This window comes from Piliocolobus tephrosceles, chromosome 7 (assembly GCF_002776525.5).
Source record: "Piliocolobus tephrosceles isolate RC106 chromosome 7, ASM277652v3, whole genome shotgun sequence".
Taxonomy (NCBI): domain Eukaryota; kingdom Metazoa; phylum Chordata; class Mammalia; order Primates; family Cercopithecidae; genus Piliocolobus; species Piliocolobus tephrosceles.
The window spans coordinates 109055030-109075925 of record NC_045440.1 but is presented as its reverse complement, the minus strand read 5'-3'; the positions used below and the strand labels follow the sequence as shown (position 1 = coordinate 109075925).

Here is a 20896-nt window from a genome sequence, read left to right as displayed (position 1 = left end):
GAAATCCAAGTACTTGAAGAGCCACAGGCCAACAAGAAACAGGCAGATTTCATCTGCAGAATCCCAAAACAGATCAGCAAGTAAAGGTACCTGTTACCTTGAGAGGGAGGATGAGCAGCAGAGCTAAAACTTGGAAAGGCATTCTAAGGACGAAGCTGTTACCTTCCAGACCCAGCCATTTCCTACAGAGCTAGGTTACATCCCCTTCCCACTCTGTTAGGAGATGGAGGTTTAATCTTTGGAAAACTGGCATATAAAGGCTTTAGATCCAGGGGCACAGGCTCAGCAAAGGCAGGTGCTAATGTGACATCTGAATTAGAAGAATAAGCGATCATTTACAATCTCAACAATGAGACAGGACTTCCCCAACGCACCACCAGGTCCCACTCTCCTTCAAAACGCTGGCTGCAAGGTTCATAAATCTCGGGAGACTGTTATTCTCAGGAGAATTTAAGCATGCTGAGATCAAAGTATTAAATACACAGTTATTTGGGGACCTCATTACCATGGCTGGATTTTCATCAGCCTATGATTCTATGCAAAATCCTCCAGTTGATAAACCCTGCCTACTCATGCTGCCTTTCCATGCAGCCTTTAGTATTGAGAAATAAAAAAATGAAATCCTAAGTCTGCCAGCAGATTGAACAGACCTCCTCTTAGCCAAGGGGACCCTGTAGAAATCTTCATAACTGAGTTCCTGAGTATAACAGGATAGGAGGTCAGATATGTCTCATCATACCCCCATTGCTAATTGTCACTAGGCTTTCTTCCCTAAGGGTTAAACAGAATGACCCACTTCACCCCTGATACCAACCAACCACCTGACACTGCCCCTCCCTCTTGCAGTTTTGCCAAAACAACTGAACAGCATTCCTTCCTGATGAGAGACCGCTAACCACAGAGTGGTTCTGGCCAGTCTGTGGAAGATGTGCAGTGAGGGTTTTCATGTCCTCTGTTTCACCTTTTAACACCAAAGACCCGAAAAACCCCACCCTTGGATCATGCTAATGCCACCATTTTTTTTCTGAACAAGGGTCCCATAGAGAAGCATGAAGCTCATTTGTGCATCTGCATGTTTCTCCTTTCTTTCTTTCTTTTTTTTTTTTATTTGAGATGGAATCCCACTCTGTTGCCAGGCTGGAGTACAGTGGCGTGATCTCGGCTCACTGCAACCTCCGCCTCCCGGGTTCAAGCAATTCTCCTGCCTCAGCCTCCCGAGTAGCTGGGACTACAGGTGTGCGCCACCATGCCCAGTTAATTTTTTTATTTTTACTAGAGATGGGGTTTCGCCATGTTGGCCAGCATGGTCTCCATCTCTTGACCTCATGATCTGCCAGTCTCAGCCTACCAAAGTGCTGGGATTACAGGCATAAGCCACCATGCCTGGCCACTTCTTCTTTTATAAATATTCCTCCTACAGCTTATGTATATTTCACCACCTCGATCAGCATAAATCCCTGTCTTATTCTTCCCACCCTCAAAGTGTCTGTTTTTGGCTTCTGGCTGTAGGCTATGCTTCCCAGCCTGTTAGAATGGTCACCATTCATGCTGCAACCCTGTATTAGAAATAAACTTCTCCTTTCTAAATTTAAGAACTTTGTCATTCTTCAGTTGACAGTGGTCTGCTCTTAAAATAAAAAGCAGACATCATTGTATCTCAAGCCATTTGAGGAAACTTTCAATATTAAATACCGGGAACAGAATAGGCAAGAGAAAAGAAACAATGCACAGGACACACACCTTCCCAAATGTCCTCCAACTGCTATCTTCAGAGATAAAAAGAATGAATATTCACATAAAAAGAGCAAGATGATGAACAAAAGAATAGTCAGAGAACAAGAAAGACCTCTTGTAAATTATAAATGTGATAGGAGCAAAGTTAAATAATAAAGTTTTAGCGTACTGCAGAAAGTCAAAGAAAGTCAAGAAGAATATTGTAAGACTATTATTAAATAGACATCACAGCTTTCTCTGTTAAAGAAAAAACTGCATCCTATTGGTTTATCCATTTGTTTATTCAAAAATATTCATTCAGCAGCTACTATGTGCCATGCATTGTTTAAAAACCAGAAAAAAAAAATCACTGTCCTTATAGAACTCCCATTCTAGGGGTAAAAAACTGACACTAAAATTCTCGGCCAGGCGCAGTGGCTCACGCCTGTAATCCCAGCACTTTGGGAGGCCGAGGCGGGTGGATCACAAGGTCAGGAGATCGAGACCATCCTGGTTAACATGGTAAAACCTCGTCTCTACTAAAAAGCGCAAAAAAATTAGCCGGGAGTGGTGGTGGGCACCTGTAGTCCCAGCTACTCGGGAGGCTGAGGCAGGAGAATGGCGTGAACGTGGGAGGCAGAGCTTGCAGTGAGCCGAGATGGTGCCACTGCACTCCAGCCTGGGGGACAGAGCAAGGCTCCGTGTCAAATAAATAAATAATAACATTCTTTAGTCAATAATAAAATATCAAACATAAAGATAACTGATACAGAGGAGGTTATCAACTGAATGTTTATGTCTCCCCAAAATGTGTATGTTGGAACTCTAACCCCAAATGTGATGGCATTAGGAGGTAAGGCTTTTGTGAGGCAATTAGGTCATGAGCATGGAGCTCTCATGGTGGGATGAGTGTACATATGAGAAGAAAAGCAAGAAAGATCTCCTTAGCTCTCACTCTACTTTGTGACTATGCAGCAAGAAGATGCCCATCCACAAACCCAGAAGAGAGCTCTCACCAGGTGTGAAGCTGCCAGCACCCTGATCTTGGACTTCCCAGTCTCCAGAACCATGAGAAATATATATTTATTGTTTAAGTCACCAAGTTTATGATATTTTGTTATAGTTTCCTGAACTGATGGATATAGAGGAGAAAGAGAGAAATGGTAGTGATGGGGGTATGGGGAGCGAGGGAGAGAGAGAGAGAAACAGAAAGAGAGAGGGAGAGAGAATATTTTAGACAGGGTAGTTAGGCAGACTGTTTAGACAGACAATATGGGAGGCAACATCTAGGAGGAGTTCAGAAAGAGGTCATAGACAGCCGGGTGTGGTGGCTCATGCCTGTAATCCCAGCACTTTGGGAGGTAGAGACCAGGAGTTTGAGACCAGCCTGGCCAACATGGCGAAACCCTGTTTTTTGTTGTTGTTGTTGTTGTTGTTTAAAAAAACAGAGGTCATAGAGCAATACAGAGTCAGCATACAGTGCAAAGGCCCTGAGGTAGTGTCATTCCTTGTATTTTTAAGCAAAAGCAAGGAGCCCATGCAACTAGAACAAAGTAGCTAAAAAGTAATGGAAAGAGAAGCCACAGAGGCACCCAGAAGCAGATCATATAATGCCAAGGTAGTAAGTTTGTAGGTTTAGTTTAGGAGTGGCAAGTTTTTCTATAAAGAACCACATAATATTTTAGGTTTTACAAACTAGATTGTCTCTGTTCCAACCATTCAACTCTGATGTTACAACGTGAAAGTAGCCATAGACAATGTATAAACAAATTGCTGTGGCTGTGTTCCAATAAAACTTTATTTACAAAAACAGGTCATGGGCCAGATTTGGCTCTGCATTATATATCAATCCTTGTAATCAGTCCAATTGTGGTCTTTGGAGTATTAGGTGTGCTACCACTTTCTCATTTTCTTTGTGAAACAAGAAGTAAAAACATTATTTAACAGAGGATGTTAAACATTTGGGGAGTCAGAAGTCTGAAATAGTAACTTCAAGATTGATTAGGACAACAAGTTTTGATTGTCAGACCACATACACTGAGGGCTCACATCTCCTTGTGGTCAAAAGTATCAAAAGTAACATAAAACCGATCAGTATTGGTTTTTTGTTGTTGCTGGTATTGGTAATTCCTTTGTTTTATTTTTACCATACATTTATATAGTACTCATTGTGGACCAGACACTATTCTAGGCACTTCACAAATACTAATTTACCTAATCTCAGATGCTTGGATGTGGCCAGGAGAAAGTGGAGACCTGTATTAACCAGAATGAGGAATTACGAGGCCAGTAAAGACCAAAAAGAGAGAGAAGGGTAAGGGATTCTAAGAAAGTGATTAGAATGACAGACCCATGGAATCCACATCAGGTAACCCGGAAGTAAGCACGGGAGGGGCTGATAGGAAAATGATGGTGGTGAAGTGTGTGGATTGCAGGTTCATTTGGTGTTGAAAAATTGTTGAAGTCCGGTAACGAGTAAAGTAAGGCAGATGGTTTACTGCTAATGTTTTCTAGAGGTGTGTAACACCATTATTTCCATGGTACGTCAGGCTTGGTTTTACATGCTTACGTAAGGTTAAGCATAGTGAATGGACCTATGCTTAACTTTTGACACAATAATCTTACTAAAATCTCAATTTCATCATGTGTGCCCTAAAAATGTCAGCAACTCTCCAATGCTTCCATGCTAAGGTTTTCAGAACGAGCATTCAAGCGTGTCCACAACATGGCTCTCAGGAACTTTTGGAAGCTTGCCCCTCAATGGTTACATTTGTAAATTCTCTGCTTTAACTGAACTGAACAGATACATTCATGAACACATTGTATGCATCTTAACCTAGGAGCTTTTAGGCACACATTTTAACCTCCTTAAAAGCCTTCACCCCATTACTTAAATTGATACTCAGTGTTCAATATCCAACCAAAATTCCACATCTCTGTGAACATTTCTTGACAGTATGAGACTGAATTCATTATTATACATCTTTCATCAAGTAAGCTCTTTCAATAAGCTTCTTAAGCTGGGGGGTGTCTCATATTCATTTGTATTCCTCATGACACCTGGGCCATATCGTGGGCAGAGTATGTGCTCAGTTATGTGTATTTTATTTGGAAAGTTATCCTATGAAAAACAAAGTGGCAGGAATTTCACAGAGTTACTAAAGAAAAGTAATTATATCACTAGGAAATAATTTAAATTCTGTGGATGAAGGACACTTTGTGGATAATGCAAAGATTTCTTTGTTTTAGTTGGGTTGTGTAAAAAGAAGAGTAAGAATGTAGTTAAGACAAAGAATGATTTTCAAATGCAAATATTTTCTGAAATTATATAAGTAAAATAACCAAAGTGAAGAAAATTATGAAAAAGGATACCAAAAATCTCCCTAAGTCTTGCCACTTTAACATAAATATCTTTATAATTTCACACTGTTTCTTTCCAGTATGTTTTCCTGTGCATATACTTTTTAAGTATAATCATGTTTGGCACAAAACCACGTATTCTGCCTTTTTTCACCTAGATTTATCTTATAATAATTTTTTCCACATAATACAGTGTTTTAAAAACTATTCTCAGTATGTTACCCTGAAAAAAATCTACCCTAAAGAGTTGTGTCCCTCATTTCAACGACAAAGATACTTCTGGGGGTAGCTTTCAAGATTAGCATCCCTTTGAATGACAAGCTAACATCCTTGAATGATAGTGAGCCACTGCTCCAAAGAACCCGTCCTTCATTTCTCATTTTTATACTTATAAAACTGATAGATTCTTAGTTCTTATCATGTGCCAGCATTCTAACTGGGTTTCTGCCCCTAAGAGACAGAAGCTTCATTCATGCATGGATCCAGGGTGGTTTAGGATATTTTTTTTCCTCCAAAATAAGACAGCACATCTAATCAACTAAGGTAATTAGTGGTATTATTATGCAGGGCTATTTACCAACATTTCATTAAGGAAACTCACAGTGATGCTGATATAAAAACAAATGTATTTTTCACATCATATAGCATATAGTAGTAATAACTAAAGACAATAAACTATTCAGTACACCCAGACCCAGATTGAAATAACATCAATAAATCACTAACGTAACAGTAGAAACAGTAAATGCATAGTAAGAAATGGAAATGACACAAGGCTCACTATTGCTGAAGTTGCTGTCATTCTGCAATTTGCAACAGACAGCTCTATGGTAAATAACACAGTCAATAGTGGGGTCGCTTGTCTTGACCTTAAGAACCCCTTAGAAATGACAATTTGAATCAAAACTGTGTGTTTTTTTTTTAAAGTAGCCATTTTTACAATCACAGATTCCTAGGAAAGGAATAATAAATTGCTCACTCCTCAAAATATTAATAGAACGTAACCAGAAAAAGCCTCAGATGTTCATGAAACATGGGTTTTCGGCATCGCGTTATCCTGTGGTGCTCTGCAATCAATTACTGTTATACCACCATCATTAATAATTTTCTTAATGAAAATGATTCTGTTGATCTCCGTTGTATTTTAATTATCAGAGTTAAGCATAATTACACTGCAGCTCTGAGCTGGCATGTGGACTCCTTTAGGGCGCAATTTTGTTTTAACACACTGATAATGTAATTTTACATTGTGTCAGTTTGTTTGGTTATTATCCAGTTGTACAATTCCACTGTATTCCTGATAACAGATAATAACCTTAGTACCTCCTATATCCTGAAGTCATTTAAAAAGCAATATTGGAATTCTGCGACTAGCTAACTTAATCGCCTTATGATTTTATAATTCCCACTGCTAAATATTTAGTTTGGGCACTCACCCTCTTTCAAGAATACTGTAAAATTAAGACAATGGTTATACATTTTCTGTGAATTACTGAATAGTTAAATAAATGCATAAAATATGAACACAAATTTTTCCTCTTAAATTAGTTTATTATTTATACGACATTATGCCCTCTAGGTAAAGTTAAACATTAACTTTTAGGATACTTTGAAAATTGGCTGCCACATTAGACAAAGCTATTGCTTGAAAATTCTAGTAACATGCAACAGATCATTTATTTTATGGTGGAACATGGTCCGGACTTTTACAAGTCTTTGTAATGAAAGACATTTGTTTTGAAAGCTTAATTTAGAGAGTGTGCAGAAAGTTATTCACCCAAGCTAAATCATACTAGAATTTCTGTCATTATTTCAGTGGTGACTAGCATAGGCTCTTGGACGTAAAAGATATTCAAAAATGGTTAAATTGACTAATTGCATGTTTAAATTCATGCGAACCTGCAAAATCAGAACTTTGAAGACTGTCATAGCATGATTTTGAGATTGCTGTGCAGTTGTCTACATGATTTGAAATTGCTGTGGTCTTAGAAACAACAAAGAAATTAGCATAAACTGTTGCTGCCACTGCTGTTTTAGTTTTTGAATAATCTCTTTAAAATCAAGCCAAAGAATGCGGAAAAGAATTTGCTGATAAACATGTATGCAAATTTGCAAAGAAAGGCAATAACCTGTAACCTTGCCTTAGTAAATGGCATCTTCCAAAATTTTGTTGATTGTACAATTGGGATTTGAAGTCAACAAGCTCAATATTGAATCCCAACTTCATCATTTGAACCTACTTAACCTATCAAAACCTAAACTTATTCATCTGCAAAATGGGAAAAGCACTGTGTAGATATCATGAATCTGTTGTATTGTAAGCAAGAAAATTTATGTAAAGTGATTAGAACAGTGTCTGGAATAGAACAAAGATTAATAAATGGTAATTGCTATTATTAGTAGTAATAATATCATCATTTTCATCTTTATACTAGCACTGTATATAAGACTTTCACTAAAATAAAAGTATCATGTGCCCAGGAAAAACATGCAATGATATGCTCCTGTACAGGCTTCTGGTCTCTGATTCTGTGATATAGAGCTCTGCAAATATTCTGTGGGTTCAAAGTGACTGAATGAGACTTGTAGAAGGCTTCGCTGTAAATACGACATCACTATATGCTTGATACCAACATGGAGGCCTGGCTTCATTTTCTCTTAGTGTGTACTGACTTATGACCACAAGGACTGCTTGTACGATAATTAGCCACATAATATCGATCATAACCTCTTCAATCATGTAAATGGGTGCTTCACAAAAATCCTGCATGGTAGCCATTGCTATTCCATTTTCACAGTTGAGAAAATCAAGATTAGAGTGGGCAAGTGATTTGTCTAAGGTTACACATGAAATACAGATTTTTACAATAATATTGTGGCTTCACATACACAGAAATATTCTGTTGGTGAGGTGAGAGTGAGGGTTAGCAGATACTTTTTCACTCTCTTGATTGACAGTGTTTATTCTCTTAATCTGGGGACCCAGAGAATGTAGCTACTTTGAAATAACAACTACAAGAAAACTGAAAAACTAAATAATGTAATTATCCCCGATTTGAAGCTGAGTGATTAAACCCACATGAAAGATGCTAAAGGTGTAATTTTAAATACCTCAAAATATAAAATTCTAAATATACTATTTGTTTTTCATATGAAAAGGTCACCATTCTTTGCAAACAGTAGGCAGCATACAATAAGGTAAGGTAAAGAAGTAGATCATCAGTGCTCAACAGACAGTGGATTTTAAGAGTAAGTGGGCAGGCCTTTGCTCACCCTACTCTCCAGCAGAGCTCCTTTTAACTTCAGCATTATGCTTTTTAGTATTTTTCCACTGAGATAAGTAAATTAGAATTATCTGGAGTCTGTTGAGAATAATGGCAAAAAACAGACGACCCAACAGGTCTGGTCCATCAATGTCTGGATGACCTAATTACTTTCTGGAATGACAAGGGGTAGGTGAGGCAGGAACAACGCACATCAGATTCAAATGTTAATGCCAACCACTATACTTTTAAAAATTTTTATAGAACAAGATGACGGCAACCTGTCAAATAGCACTGAGTGATATAACACAATTTTATTTTATAATAATGTGATGGACATGCTGACAATGAAAACTTTGTAGTCATATTTAATCTTGTTACTAGCCTACATTTAGGAATACTTTGGGAGGCAAGTATGCCTCCTAGATGGTAATAGTTAAACATTAAATGGGCCTATTTTCACACCATAAGAAAACACTATCAAAAATCTCAGTCATGGCATTTTTACAAAATGTCACACATCTGCAATTTATCTTCTATTTGTAAATAGATACTGATATGTTCTCAGCCAGGTCCTATAATAATGATTTGGCATTGAGTTTATAAGTAGTTTAGGTTCTTAGGAAAAAAACAAATAAATACAATTGTGGCATCAGGAATTTAATTTTCATCGTCCATGAGAGCTTTTTACACTTTAGGAATAATATGTGGCACATGGGAGCATGGATGTTGGCCCAAGAAGCAGCCACTCTTTTGTGGCAGCATATCCTTGGTTTTATTTAGGGAACTATCTTTCCTCCATTTCAGTGGCTCATGTGGGGTTAATTTTATTTTTAGGCCCCAGGCTGACTATGGTCTGCCTAGGAGAGTCATAGTGATTAATTGGTTCAGGGAATGGTATGTGATGTGCTCTAATCACAAAACCCAGAAAAGCTCTCTTTTCACCGAAGTTGCTATGCTGGTGGAATAAGTCTGGAGTTGCCACTAGTTATCTGAGAATGATGCCCACACAAGAAAGAAGAGCCACATGATAGAGAGAGTCTGGGAAAAAAGTTTGAGCAACTGAATCAAGCAGTTCCTGACATCCAGAATATCCCTGGACTCTCAGTGATATGAGCAGATGAACCCACCTACCCCAAAACACACACACACACACACACACACACACACACACACACACACACACAATTTTTTGGCAGAATCTAATTTCTGTAAGATTTCTATCACTTGAAAACAAAAGAGGCCCAATTAATAAACAATGTAGGCATTATGAAAATGCCACAAACATTGTAGAGGTTCAAGTTAACATTTGTTAACCCTTCAATCTTCAAAAAGCTTTTGCTTTGAGGCGTGTTATCATACATACAGACTGTGGAGACAGACGACTCCAGAGTCCAGTGTGTTTGGATACCAGTAGGAGTGCCTCCTGGGGTCATATTTTCCATGATCCAATCAATCCCTAGTGAAATCCCAGAATATTAAGGTATCAACACAACTTTGGGACATGCTCTGCGTGAGCTGTCTCCTCCCTCTAAAGGCACTCTAAATACTAGAAATTAGTTTCAGGCCTCTGAACCCCAGGTAGAAGATCAAAGAAAAGTCTGCAGCAAAGTAGAGAAATAAAAATATATGTTGAAATGCAAATGATCAGGGCTTTTTGCTTTTGTTTTTACTACATAATTCTAGATCATTAATATCAGCATCCACTGTGAGTTTGCAAGAGGGCTACGATAAATGATATTTGGTCATGGGGCTTTTTTCTTTAATCTTAGGGTTCCATGAAATGCGTTTTGGGAAATGCCACACTTTAATACATACATTTTGTGATTTCTAGGGGTAAAAGCCTGAGTGGTTTTGGTTGTTACTCATCATTTAGCAGTGGCAAAGGGAAAGGCAGAGTCATGTAGTTCAAGGAGTACAGAATTTGGAGCTGTCAAGATGTAGATTGAATTTAGCTCTATTGTTAGCTCTCTGTGATCACAGGCAATCATGCCACCTCTCTAAGTCATAGGTGCAAAATGAGAAAATACTATGTATTTCATTGAGTTGTTTTGAAGCTTAATGCAGACAGAACATATTCTAGTATGTATCACTTCAACCCTAAGTTGGACAAATGTATGCTTGAATCCCACTCGATCACTTGTTAGCCATGTGGCCATGATAGACTATTTACCCTACTTAAGTCTTTTATCTACCTTTGTAAAATGGGGTAGTATGTTGATTATCTCATAGGAGCTATTAAATAAGGATTAAGCTTTAAAAAGCGTACACAGTAGTTATTACAGTTCTGGCATTTGAACTGCAAAACCAATTGTTCTTGTAAGTTGAACAATGCCAAATTACCCTTTACAGGTTAAAACATTATTGAATAGCAGCAATTCATACAGTTCATCATCATAGTATGTGAAATGTCTATTTCAGTGTCTGGCAACCATTCATCATTTGTTTATCTGGTCAACCAATCAATATGTACTTATGCTTTTCTTGTACAGGGAGCATGCCAGACCAGGAATAGAAAGGTGACTAAGACACAATCTGTGTCCTCAGTAAATATAGAGTAGATTGAAGAGGCAGGCAATCGTAACTAACTTTTTTACTTACTCCTTTTTTGGACACATAAACTGTATATTCATGTTCATGAAACAAGGTAATAGAGAGCAATGAGAGAAGCACATACAATTTGGCATGGGAGCATCAAGAAGATAATTCAAGGTGTGCCCAATAAATGGTGGCTACTATTATCAATGTGCAAGGTTAGCACACAGTTGGACTCAATACATGCTTTACCAGTTAATTAATGAATAATTAATAAGCTTCTATTAATTACTCTAAGTTGTTTATTGCGAAAAGATATAAGGTATAGCCAACCATAAACACATAAGTTTGCTCAAGTTAGCATACCCCACTAAACACAGAATTCCAATTCTGTTATACAGGTTCAGCATCCCTAATCAGAAAATCCAAAATCTTTCAGATTGTTCCAAAATCCAAAACCTTTGGATCACCAACATGATGCTACAAGTGAAAAATTCCACAACTGACCTCACGCAATCGTTGACAGTCAAAACTTAGTCTCAGGCACAACATTATAAAATATTGTATAGAATTACCATTAGGTTATGTGTATTTTGTGTTTATGAAACATAAATGACTTTCATGTTTAGACTTGGGTCTCATTTCCAAGATATCTCATTATGTATATGTAAATATTCCAATCTGAAAAAAAGTCTGAAATCTGAAACACTCTGGTCCCAAGCAATTTGGATAACGGATACTCAAAATATATAACAATCATCTCTACTAAAAGAATAGCTGATTTAAAAGTGCAATAAATTTGAATCATAAATGAGGACCAGCTATTGCCATGTTTCCCTCCGTGCTATATTGGTTCAATGAAGATAAAATATCATACAACAGAAATCTGTCCCCAACAAGTGGTCCTGCATTCCAAGGCATCTTTTGTATTCTGAAGGTTGGCATTGGTAAAATGATTCCCTATACTTTTCACTTTGATAGATTATATTGGCATATCCTGGGAAAATCTCACATCCCTTTTAGCTGAACGTGCCCGTCAGCATACCACAGGTATTTCAGGTTAGAAAATTAGTGGGTATGGGGACAAGTAATTATAGAAGGAAAAAACTATAATCAGATCCTGGTGTGCAGATTGTTTTTTTTTTTTTTTTTAGCTTGCAAATTCCCTCTTTCCGGTGTTTCAACTTTCAAAGGTTTATGGTAGTTTAGAGGCAATCCTCTTATAAGTGTACAAATTGTAATGATTATAGGAACAAGTTGTAATTGTTTCTAGCAAGTTTTTAAGAGTCTTTGATGTTATGATTAGTGTTTTATATGTTAATATATTGATAGGGGTGCTTATTTGCTTGTTCCCTTGTATGCTTTCATGGTTTCTAGGTTCAATGTGCAAATACATCTTTGATCTCAGTAGGTCTATTTGGTTTAAAAAGAAAGCCAAGAGAAATTAAACATGAGAAGCACAAAGTTTTGCAATATTTATGAAGAAGTGAGATTAGGGATTTCACTGTAAGAGTACAGAGCTAGGACTAAGACTCGAATGTGGAGAAAAGTGCCCCAAAACTACACCACACGTGAGGAAGGTCCCGTGCTATGGACAGCCAGCCCCACGACGTGCCATTATGGAGCTGTGGCTCCTTTGTAGCCAGCGCGCAGCTACATGACGCAGTCTGGGTTGATGTCACATTGAGCAAATCAAAGGCAATGCCCTGCAAGTCATCAGCTTCCGCTTTAGAGTTTGCCTCCTGCCCTTCAGAAATCACCAGGGGGAAGATTTCTGTCTTTGCAAAGGTTTCATTTCCAGCTATCCTCTCATCACGCATGACTTCCAGAAACTGGCTAGAATGTAGTGCCTCTTGGACCGTGCACCTTGACACAAATTGCTAAACTTTAGAAGGATTTCACTTTTTGATAATGTCTAAAAGGAAAATTTGGAGTTTCATCAAACCTGGCTATCAATGATACTAACAGCAAGAGAAAGATACTAGTCAAGTCACTCAAATACAGAGTTAGGTAAATGTATAAGGCACTAAGTAATTAATGATATGACACTTTTTGTTTCATGTTGCACAGAAAAACAAAAAAGGTGGCTTTACTGAAAATACACATTAGAGGAACTCAAATGGGAAAACAGGATGAGAGAGGATCAAATTATACTTTGTACTTCCATTCCAGCCCTTCAGGTGCTGTTTTGCAATGCTCAGATTTTAATACTTAAAACCTTAGAGAGAGGGAAACAATCTTGCATTTACCTTTGCTGTACACAATGCAGTTGTTTTTGTTGTCTTCCACTCCTTGCCAAGTCACATCCAGCAACCACTTGGGACCAGCAGTCAGCACCATTGGGACCTGAGCCTTTGTCTTCTGTAGAAAGAACGATAACAAACAGATGCCATTTGCTTCCGTTGATTAAAAACTTGAATAATAACTGTACTAATCATTTTATTTTTACAAACAACTAAATCTCCCAAACCATAATCCAAGTCCTTATTCCCCTGTCTCATGATATCTTTTTAAGACGACAGAAGCTGTAAAGCTTTACTGCTTTCACTAATCTGAATGGTAGAAATATTATCAAGGTTTTTTTTTTTTTTTTTTTCTAAATGATACTGAATCAGATCTCCAAGATTAGACAGATCTCTTGTGGCTCTGAATTATAAAGAGAATGCAGATGACTTTCATTGCAAAGAGCAGAGTGTTTAGAAGTGAACTTTAGACACATTGTACTTTACTATCAACAGGATCTCACTATTTCCTGAAACAGACAGGAAAGAATTTAAAGAATCAGGATCCATTTCAAAGCTCTGTCCTGAGCAACATTTATATTAGAGTAAGAACTTACTCTGAATGAATAATGACATCTACCCAACCCCCTAAGTGTGGCTATGTAGTCTCACTGTAACTGAAATAATAATAATGCTAATGATGCACCATACATTGTCTCCAGAAAGACTGTAAAAGGGGAATCGTGAATAAATTCAAATGCAGAGCAACTAAAGCATGACATCCCTTGCTCTGAGAACCACAGAAGCAGAGACAAGTGCTATAATTCTAACAAAGTATTTTCAGCGTACATGTTAAATAGAAGGCTCAAAATAGTCACAATTTTTGGCTGTTTGGCATCCAAATTATTTATCTGTAAAACTCCGTGGATAAATTTACATGGCTGGAAATAAACTGGGGAGGAAATAAGTATGTCTCAGCAAGACTGTGTTTCCCGATGAGTCACGGTGAGCTGGCATTCACTTTTATCATTCTCCAGTCCATGTTCTGTATGTCAAACACCATGAAACCACAACACAGAGTACAATACAAGGGTCTCAAGGTAATTTTTGAACTGAATTTTCACCTAGATATGATCCTGCCAAAGAAATCTCAGTCCATTCTGGGATTTTTCCACATGATACATACTATCACAAATTTCCCAAATTGGCCTTAACAAGTGTTCACTCGAGGAGTTCCACGTAATCTGGTGATTTCAAATCTTTCAGGAATCTGGAAAACCCATTTCACCTGCCTCATGACAACAATGATAGCACAAAAAAACACTGATCCATTGTTAATTGCAAAGCCATACTGAAAACTATGCATAAAATGAATGCTGACCCATTTCTTAAAATATCAATAATATTATAAATGTAAAAACTACCATAATATATAGTATTTAATGGAAAAATCAAACATGATGGATTTAAAAAGAAGTCTGAAAAAAACTACTTCAAATATTAAAACAAAGAGTATAAACTACAACTAAATCAAGTATAACAAATTCTAGTACATTGATCTTTAGTATTTATATTTTGATTCATTGTGGAGTCTTAATTTTTCAACTATGTATCTTAATAGTTGGCAAAGATAACCACAAAGCAGTTCTCTAAAAGCCTTGTGAAAAAGATGTAATTTTATATTCCATGTAAATTTTAACTATATAGACAAAACTGTTATCAAGTTATCCCTATTGTTATCAGTCAGAGGAACCATTATTTTGTATTTCGATTTTCAAAATAGGATTAGAGGAGAAACAAACTTGTTCTACACGAAATGATAGTGATCCAAATCCAATTAAATATTAGGTATTAATGACGCATATTTTGCTCTTCTTTTACTATCAGACTGACAAATAAATCCATAGATCAGGATCTGGTAGTCGGGTATGGTGGCTCACTCCTATAATCCCAGCACTTTGGGAGGCTGAAGTGGATGAATCACTTGAGGCCAGGAGTTCGAAAGCAGACTGGCGGACGTGGTGAAATCCGATCTCTACTAAAAATACACAAATTAGTCAGGTGTGATGGTGCATGTCCGTAATCCCAGCTACTTGGGATGCTGAGGCAGGAGAATTGCTTGAACCCAGGAGGTGGAGGTTGCAGTGAGCCGAGATCATGCTACTGTACTCCAGCCTGGGCGACAGGGCTAGACTCTGTCTCAAACAAAACAAAACTAAATTAAACTAAACTAAACCCCAAAGGATCTGCAGTTCTCCAGGCCCAGGCAGAACAAGTCGGAGGAGGGAGTCCACCACTTCAGGAAGCCTATGCAGGGGCACTCAGTGACTTATTTGTAACATCACTCTTTCCCGATGTTAAATAATAGATTTCAAACAGGCACCTGGCCTATTTTTCCCGGATTATCTTATTTCATGAAAAATAATTATTTTAAATTATTTAATCACCCCGTTTCATAGTTCTTAGAATCCTACGAATTTCAACACAGTAAATTAGCTTTTAAAATAATTTCACAGATACTATAAAAAATAGATAGTGATCACTTACATTCTTTAGAGAATCTTTTAGTATAAAGTAAATCAACTGATTTTCCGACACCATTATCTTCCATTCATTTCACAAATAAGCAAATTCAATCCTGTGCCTTGTGCTAGGAATGTAAGTAAGTCTTTTTTGGTGAAGGATACAGATACATTAAAAATGTTTAAAGTAATGTGAAAAGTACCATGGTAGGAAGTGCTAAGACATGTGTCAATTGTTTTGGGGTCAATGAGGGAAAGAGAAAAACTCCCATCCTTTGGAGTCTGGGGACACATCATAGAAGAGGCAACATTTGGGCAGGATTTTAAAGGATAAACAGGAAGAATGTGCAGTTGCTGGAAACAGTGTGGGCAAAGGCTGAACAGTCTATAAGAAAGTCAAGTGTGCAGGAAATGGGAGTTCTGGGACTCTGGTTAAAGTTCTTATAAGTCTTTAGCACTCTTTTGGTTACGTAGAAAGCACTAGAAAAGTATTATCTATCATAATCATCATTAATATTATTGTTATTGATAAATGGAAAGAATAAAATAGCATATGTATCTGGCAGGGCAGGTTATAAACAGATTTTAAAAGACCTTAATGTATTAGGCAAAACTTTGGTAAACTTTACTTTGTGCTTAATTCTGTAAGCAGAAGGAAGCCAATAAAGATTTTTTAGGGAGATGGAATAAGGGTACTACTGTTTAGGCTACTTGTGCCTAAACTACTTGTTTAGGCTACTTTGTTAGGCATTTCTCTTACTTACCTAGCCCTCATGTATGTTTTCAGATAAGAAAATTGCAACTGAAACATTAAATAATATCCTTTAGGTCAAATTGCTGGTAGGTGGCAGAGGGCAGAGCTAATATTTATAGTTATCTTTGCTTCCAAATATTACCACCCCTAGTGGTTTTTCTGGAACTGAAAGGTTTCCCAGGAAGCTGTACTTTCAATGCCTTGGGCAATTTAGGATGAGTTTTTCACCTTCCCCTCCACCACCACTACTACTACTACTAAAACAATTATTAGTGGTTTACGTGTTGGCTATTGAGGTAAGCATTTCACTTGAATGGTCTTTTTTGATTTTTACAACTCCAGAAGTTAGGTACTAACATTTTCTCCATTTTCTACATAAGCAAATTAAGGATTACAGGAGCTGACATTGTGAGTAAAATATAAAAGTAATCAATTAACATATTTCCTAATGGTAAGTTAGGCATTATATCTTTTAAAACTCTGGCAAACATTTATTTTGCCTGGGTACAAGTAGCATTGGATTTATTAAAAACTTGAGAAAATAATTTATTTTAGTCCAAATCAATAAGGCAGAAGAAAAAAATGGAGCAAAGACTTGCTGAAAGTTATACCCAAGCTGTAAAGTAAATAATAAGTAGATAAAAAATCTCAAGGGACCAGTTATTACAGTTTTGAGAAGGTAAGTCAATTTCTTTCTGAAGAAGTCAACTTTTGTAGAGATTGACTGACTTCAAAGAAGATTACCAAGTGTGAGAAGGAAGGAGTTAGCCAGGATTATATGAAATCTACAATCCAGAAAAATCCATGAATAGAAAATAACAATAATATCCACATTGATCATTAGGTTCACTTCCCATGTCTCCAACATAAGAATGCATAAAATTCTAGAACACTAAGAGCTAGAAGCTACTTTAAAGTTCACTGAGTTTAATTCTCAGATATCACAAACAAGGAAAGTCAGGCCAAAATTTTTATCTCATACTCTACAATGGGTACAACTGGCACAACATTTTGGGAAAAGAGAACAGACAGGTATGGTAGGCAGGAAAATGGCCTACCAAAGATGGCTATGCCCTAATCCCCTGGAACCTGCGAATATGCTACCTCACTTGGCAAAAGGAATTTCAGAGAGGTGATTAAGTTTTTGTACCATGAGATGGTGAGATTATCCTAAATTATCCAGATGGGCCCAGCTAATCACATAAATCCTTACAAGTAGAAGTGAAAGGCAAGAGTAACTCCAAGAGATTCAACACGAAAAAAATGCCATCTGCTTTTGCTACCTTTAAAGATGGGGGGCTGAGAGCAGAAACTAAAGAATATAGTGGTGTCTAAAAACTGGGAATGGCCTCCAGTTTACAGGAAGCAAGAAACAAGAACTTCAGCTCTACAACATCAAGGTACCAAATGTTGCCAACAGTCTGAATGAATGAGCACGCAATGGATTCTCTCGTGGAGCCTCCGGAAAGGAATGCATCAGGAAGACTGACACCTTGATTTTAGTCTGGTGAAGGCTGTACTCATATTTCTGATCTACAGAATATGAGATAATAAATTTCTGTTGTTTGAAGCCCCCAAGTCTATGGTAGTGTGTTTCAGCAGCAATAGAAAGCTAACACAAAAGATATCCAGATTTATTGATTACAGTTAAAACAAAAATAACTAATTTTCTTATCAAGTGTGCTCAAAAGTGTGAAATAGCTTCCCCTTAGTTGAAATAGCACCGAATATACCTTGTTATTCCACAGTCATTGATCATTTATTTATAAGTCATTATGAAGCAGGATATTTCCCCGACCCCTTCACGGGACTTGTGACAGGGGTGCCTCATTTACTCAGCCTGCTGCTCTGAACTCCTCGAGGGAGAGAGCACACGAGCAAACAAGTACGGAAACTGGAGTGAACAAGGGCTGGAACCAGCCAGCCGCTTCAGTGCCAGTGGGACCAAACTCCATTCACTCGGACCTGCTGTGTTCCACCTCTTGCAGGAGGGAGTGCGCAGGTGAGTGGGTGGGGGAAGCAGCCAGACGCTTTAGTGCTGGCAGGAGTGAACTCCATGCAGGCCCCACAGCAGCATACAGGCAGGGGTGACTGTGACTCCCAAAGCCCCAGAGGGCTTGTTACAGTGCTATTTTAGCTCTGCTGTCCGTGGTCAGCTTAACTGTTAACAGCTCAGTGGGTCCTTTGCCTTTTCATGTGAGATGGCTACTCTCCACCAGCCAGGGCAAAGGGCCAGTGTGACAGTCTTTTGTATCCTCACTCGTGGCTCCCAAGCTCTTGTCTAGTGTCTGGGAAAAATGGGGTCGCATTAACAAAGTGAAAGATAGTAAATGTGGGAGATTTTATTGTCTATGAAAGTGACTCTCAGTGGCAAGGGGAGCTGAAAAGGGGACGGGGTGGGTAGGTAATCTTCCCCTGAAGTCCGACCATCTCTGGCCAGATTCTTCTCCAAAGTTGCACCATCAAACCATCTCTTTGAAGTCAAGCTGCTTCTCTCCAACGTCCAGCCATAGTCCTGTCTACCAGCTGAGGATTTTTATAGGCACAGGATGGGACGGTGTAGGTGGTTTAGGAAAAGATAACATTTGAGTGGGAAAACAGGGACAGAAGTTCTCACTTTGGGCCACAGTTTCAGGCTTTTTGGCTTGTGGGTGGCATTTTTGCCAGGGAACCACCCTTTTCTGCCTAGAATTTCTCTGCCTTTTGTCCCCATCAATTAGAGATACTGTGTTCTTGCTTGAAAATACAAGCAAATACACAATGGTGACTGTAATAATTCCTGCTTATACCAGTTATGTCATATCCTGAAGCATCATTGACTTTACAGTTGAAGTATAACAAAAGGACATTATTGATTTTGGAGTCACATTATCTAGGTTTGAATCCTAACACATGCCACTGGTAGCATCTATGACTAGAAAACCACTTAAGTGTTCTCAACTTCAGAATGGACATCAGCACAGTGCGGCTAATTTTTATTTCAGAGGCTTTTGAGAAGCAACTAGCAAAGAGCCTAGTACTCTACAGATGCACATCAAACTTTTGCTGGATAGCTACATTAAAAAATGAAATAAAACACACAAAAAGGCATTTGCTGAATCCCCACTATTTCTCGGGCTCTGGTCATATTTGTAGTGATTAGCATAGATGTCTAGACAAAAACTCTTTATTATCTAATTGAAAGGTTGTGATAGTCATTATGGCTGCTGATCAGTTAGTTCCAACTCTTCACTTTCCAGATCTCTTTTAAAGTTGGACCTGGCCACGTGACTTTGCTTGACCAATGAAAATGAAGAAGTGGCTTGTCTCACTCCTACACGGAACCCATGAGATCCAATGGCCAATTCACCATTATGCCTTGCTTTCGCTGAAACAATCATGGAAACAAAGAGGTAGACTGGCAACTGCAGTGGTCAGGGAGTATGAGAAAGAAATGAACTTTTTCATGTACAAAGCTGTTGTAGTATTAGGATTGCTTACAACCTCAGCAAAACGTAGCTTATTTTCACTTATACAAAGTTTTTCTCCATTTTTTCCATTTTGAAATATTGAATTTTTATAGGTTCAAGTTTGTATTTTGTCTGTATCTAGACAGTCTCTTTCAGCAATAAATCAATTCAAGGTACATAACAGTAGCCTTGAATTTCACTTAAACTGGAATGTCTTCTTTTTTTAAAAAAAAAAAAAAAAGAAATCTTGTGCACTTTTAAGGCTTCACATTGTACATTTTAAAATTCTGCACTCCTGGACACGGTTTGAACCCAGAGTTTCACGTTTAGACAGCCCACAACTAGACAAACTTGACAAGGACAAAATGGGTCAAAAGTGTCATTTCTTAGGAATAATTAAAATCATCTAATGTGGATGAGAGAGGTCAGACTAGCATCCACTTCTCACTAACCTTTAGAGTTACTGGACCGACAAAGGAGGAAGCCTTCAATAAATGTTTATAGTCAAGCCAAAAGGTTAATGGAGATAAAAGTAGACAGCCCAAAGGTAAATAATAGAGGACTAACCCAAGAAACTGGTGACATAATGTTGTCCCAGGGATTCCAAATTTTGCTAGAAAAAAAAAGATACTGAGGATTTCCAAAAGGAGGGTTAGAAAGAAATGAAAGTCACAGGAAAATCTTCCCATGAGATGAGCTTATTTTTACATTACATCCCTTTAACAGAAGTAGAAGTGTTATTTGATTTAAAAAATTGGCCTCCATTGACTTTAGTTTAGGAAATACAACAAAAATACCATTAGAGAATCTCATGCCAATGCCATGAGATACAGTTTGATGCTGTTAAAAATGCCCTCGATGTGTGGCTTCCTTAACTGGGTAACAGATCAAAAGCACTGAGGCCTGTTTGGCTAAATACTGCTCTTTTAACAATTCATAGCTGTTTATATTCTCTCAGCTATAAAGCATATTTGACAACAGGCCTAGAGGATTTTTAAAATTACTATAGACATTACATTTATATTGTGAGAACCAGAAAGACACACACACACACACACACGCACACACATTCCCTTGC

General features: G+C 37.8%; 1 protein-coding gene across 2 annotated transcripts in view; it reads right to left on the bottom strand.

The window, feature by feature from the left end:
- Positions 1–20896, bottom strand: part of ZFPM2 (zinc finger protein, FOG family member 2) — a 385277-nt gene that overhangs the window by 148890 nt on the left and 215491 nt on the right. For both annotated transcript variants that reach the window (XM_023223327.1, XM_023223330.1), the window contains one exon: positions 13121–13232. In XM_023223327.1, coding sequence (XP_023079095.1) covers positions 13121–13232 — 112 coding nt within the window. The remainder of the gene's footprint in view (positions 1–13120; positions 13233–20896) is intronic.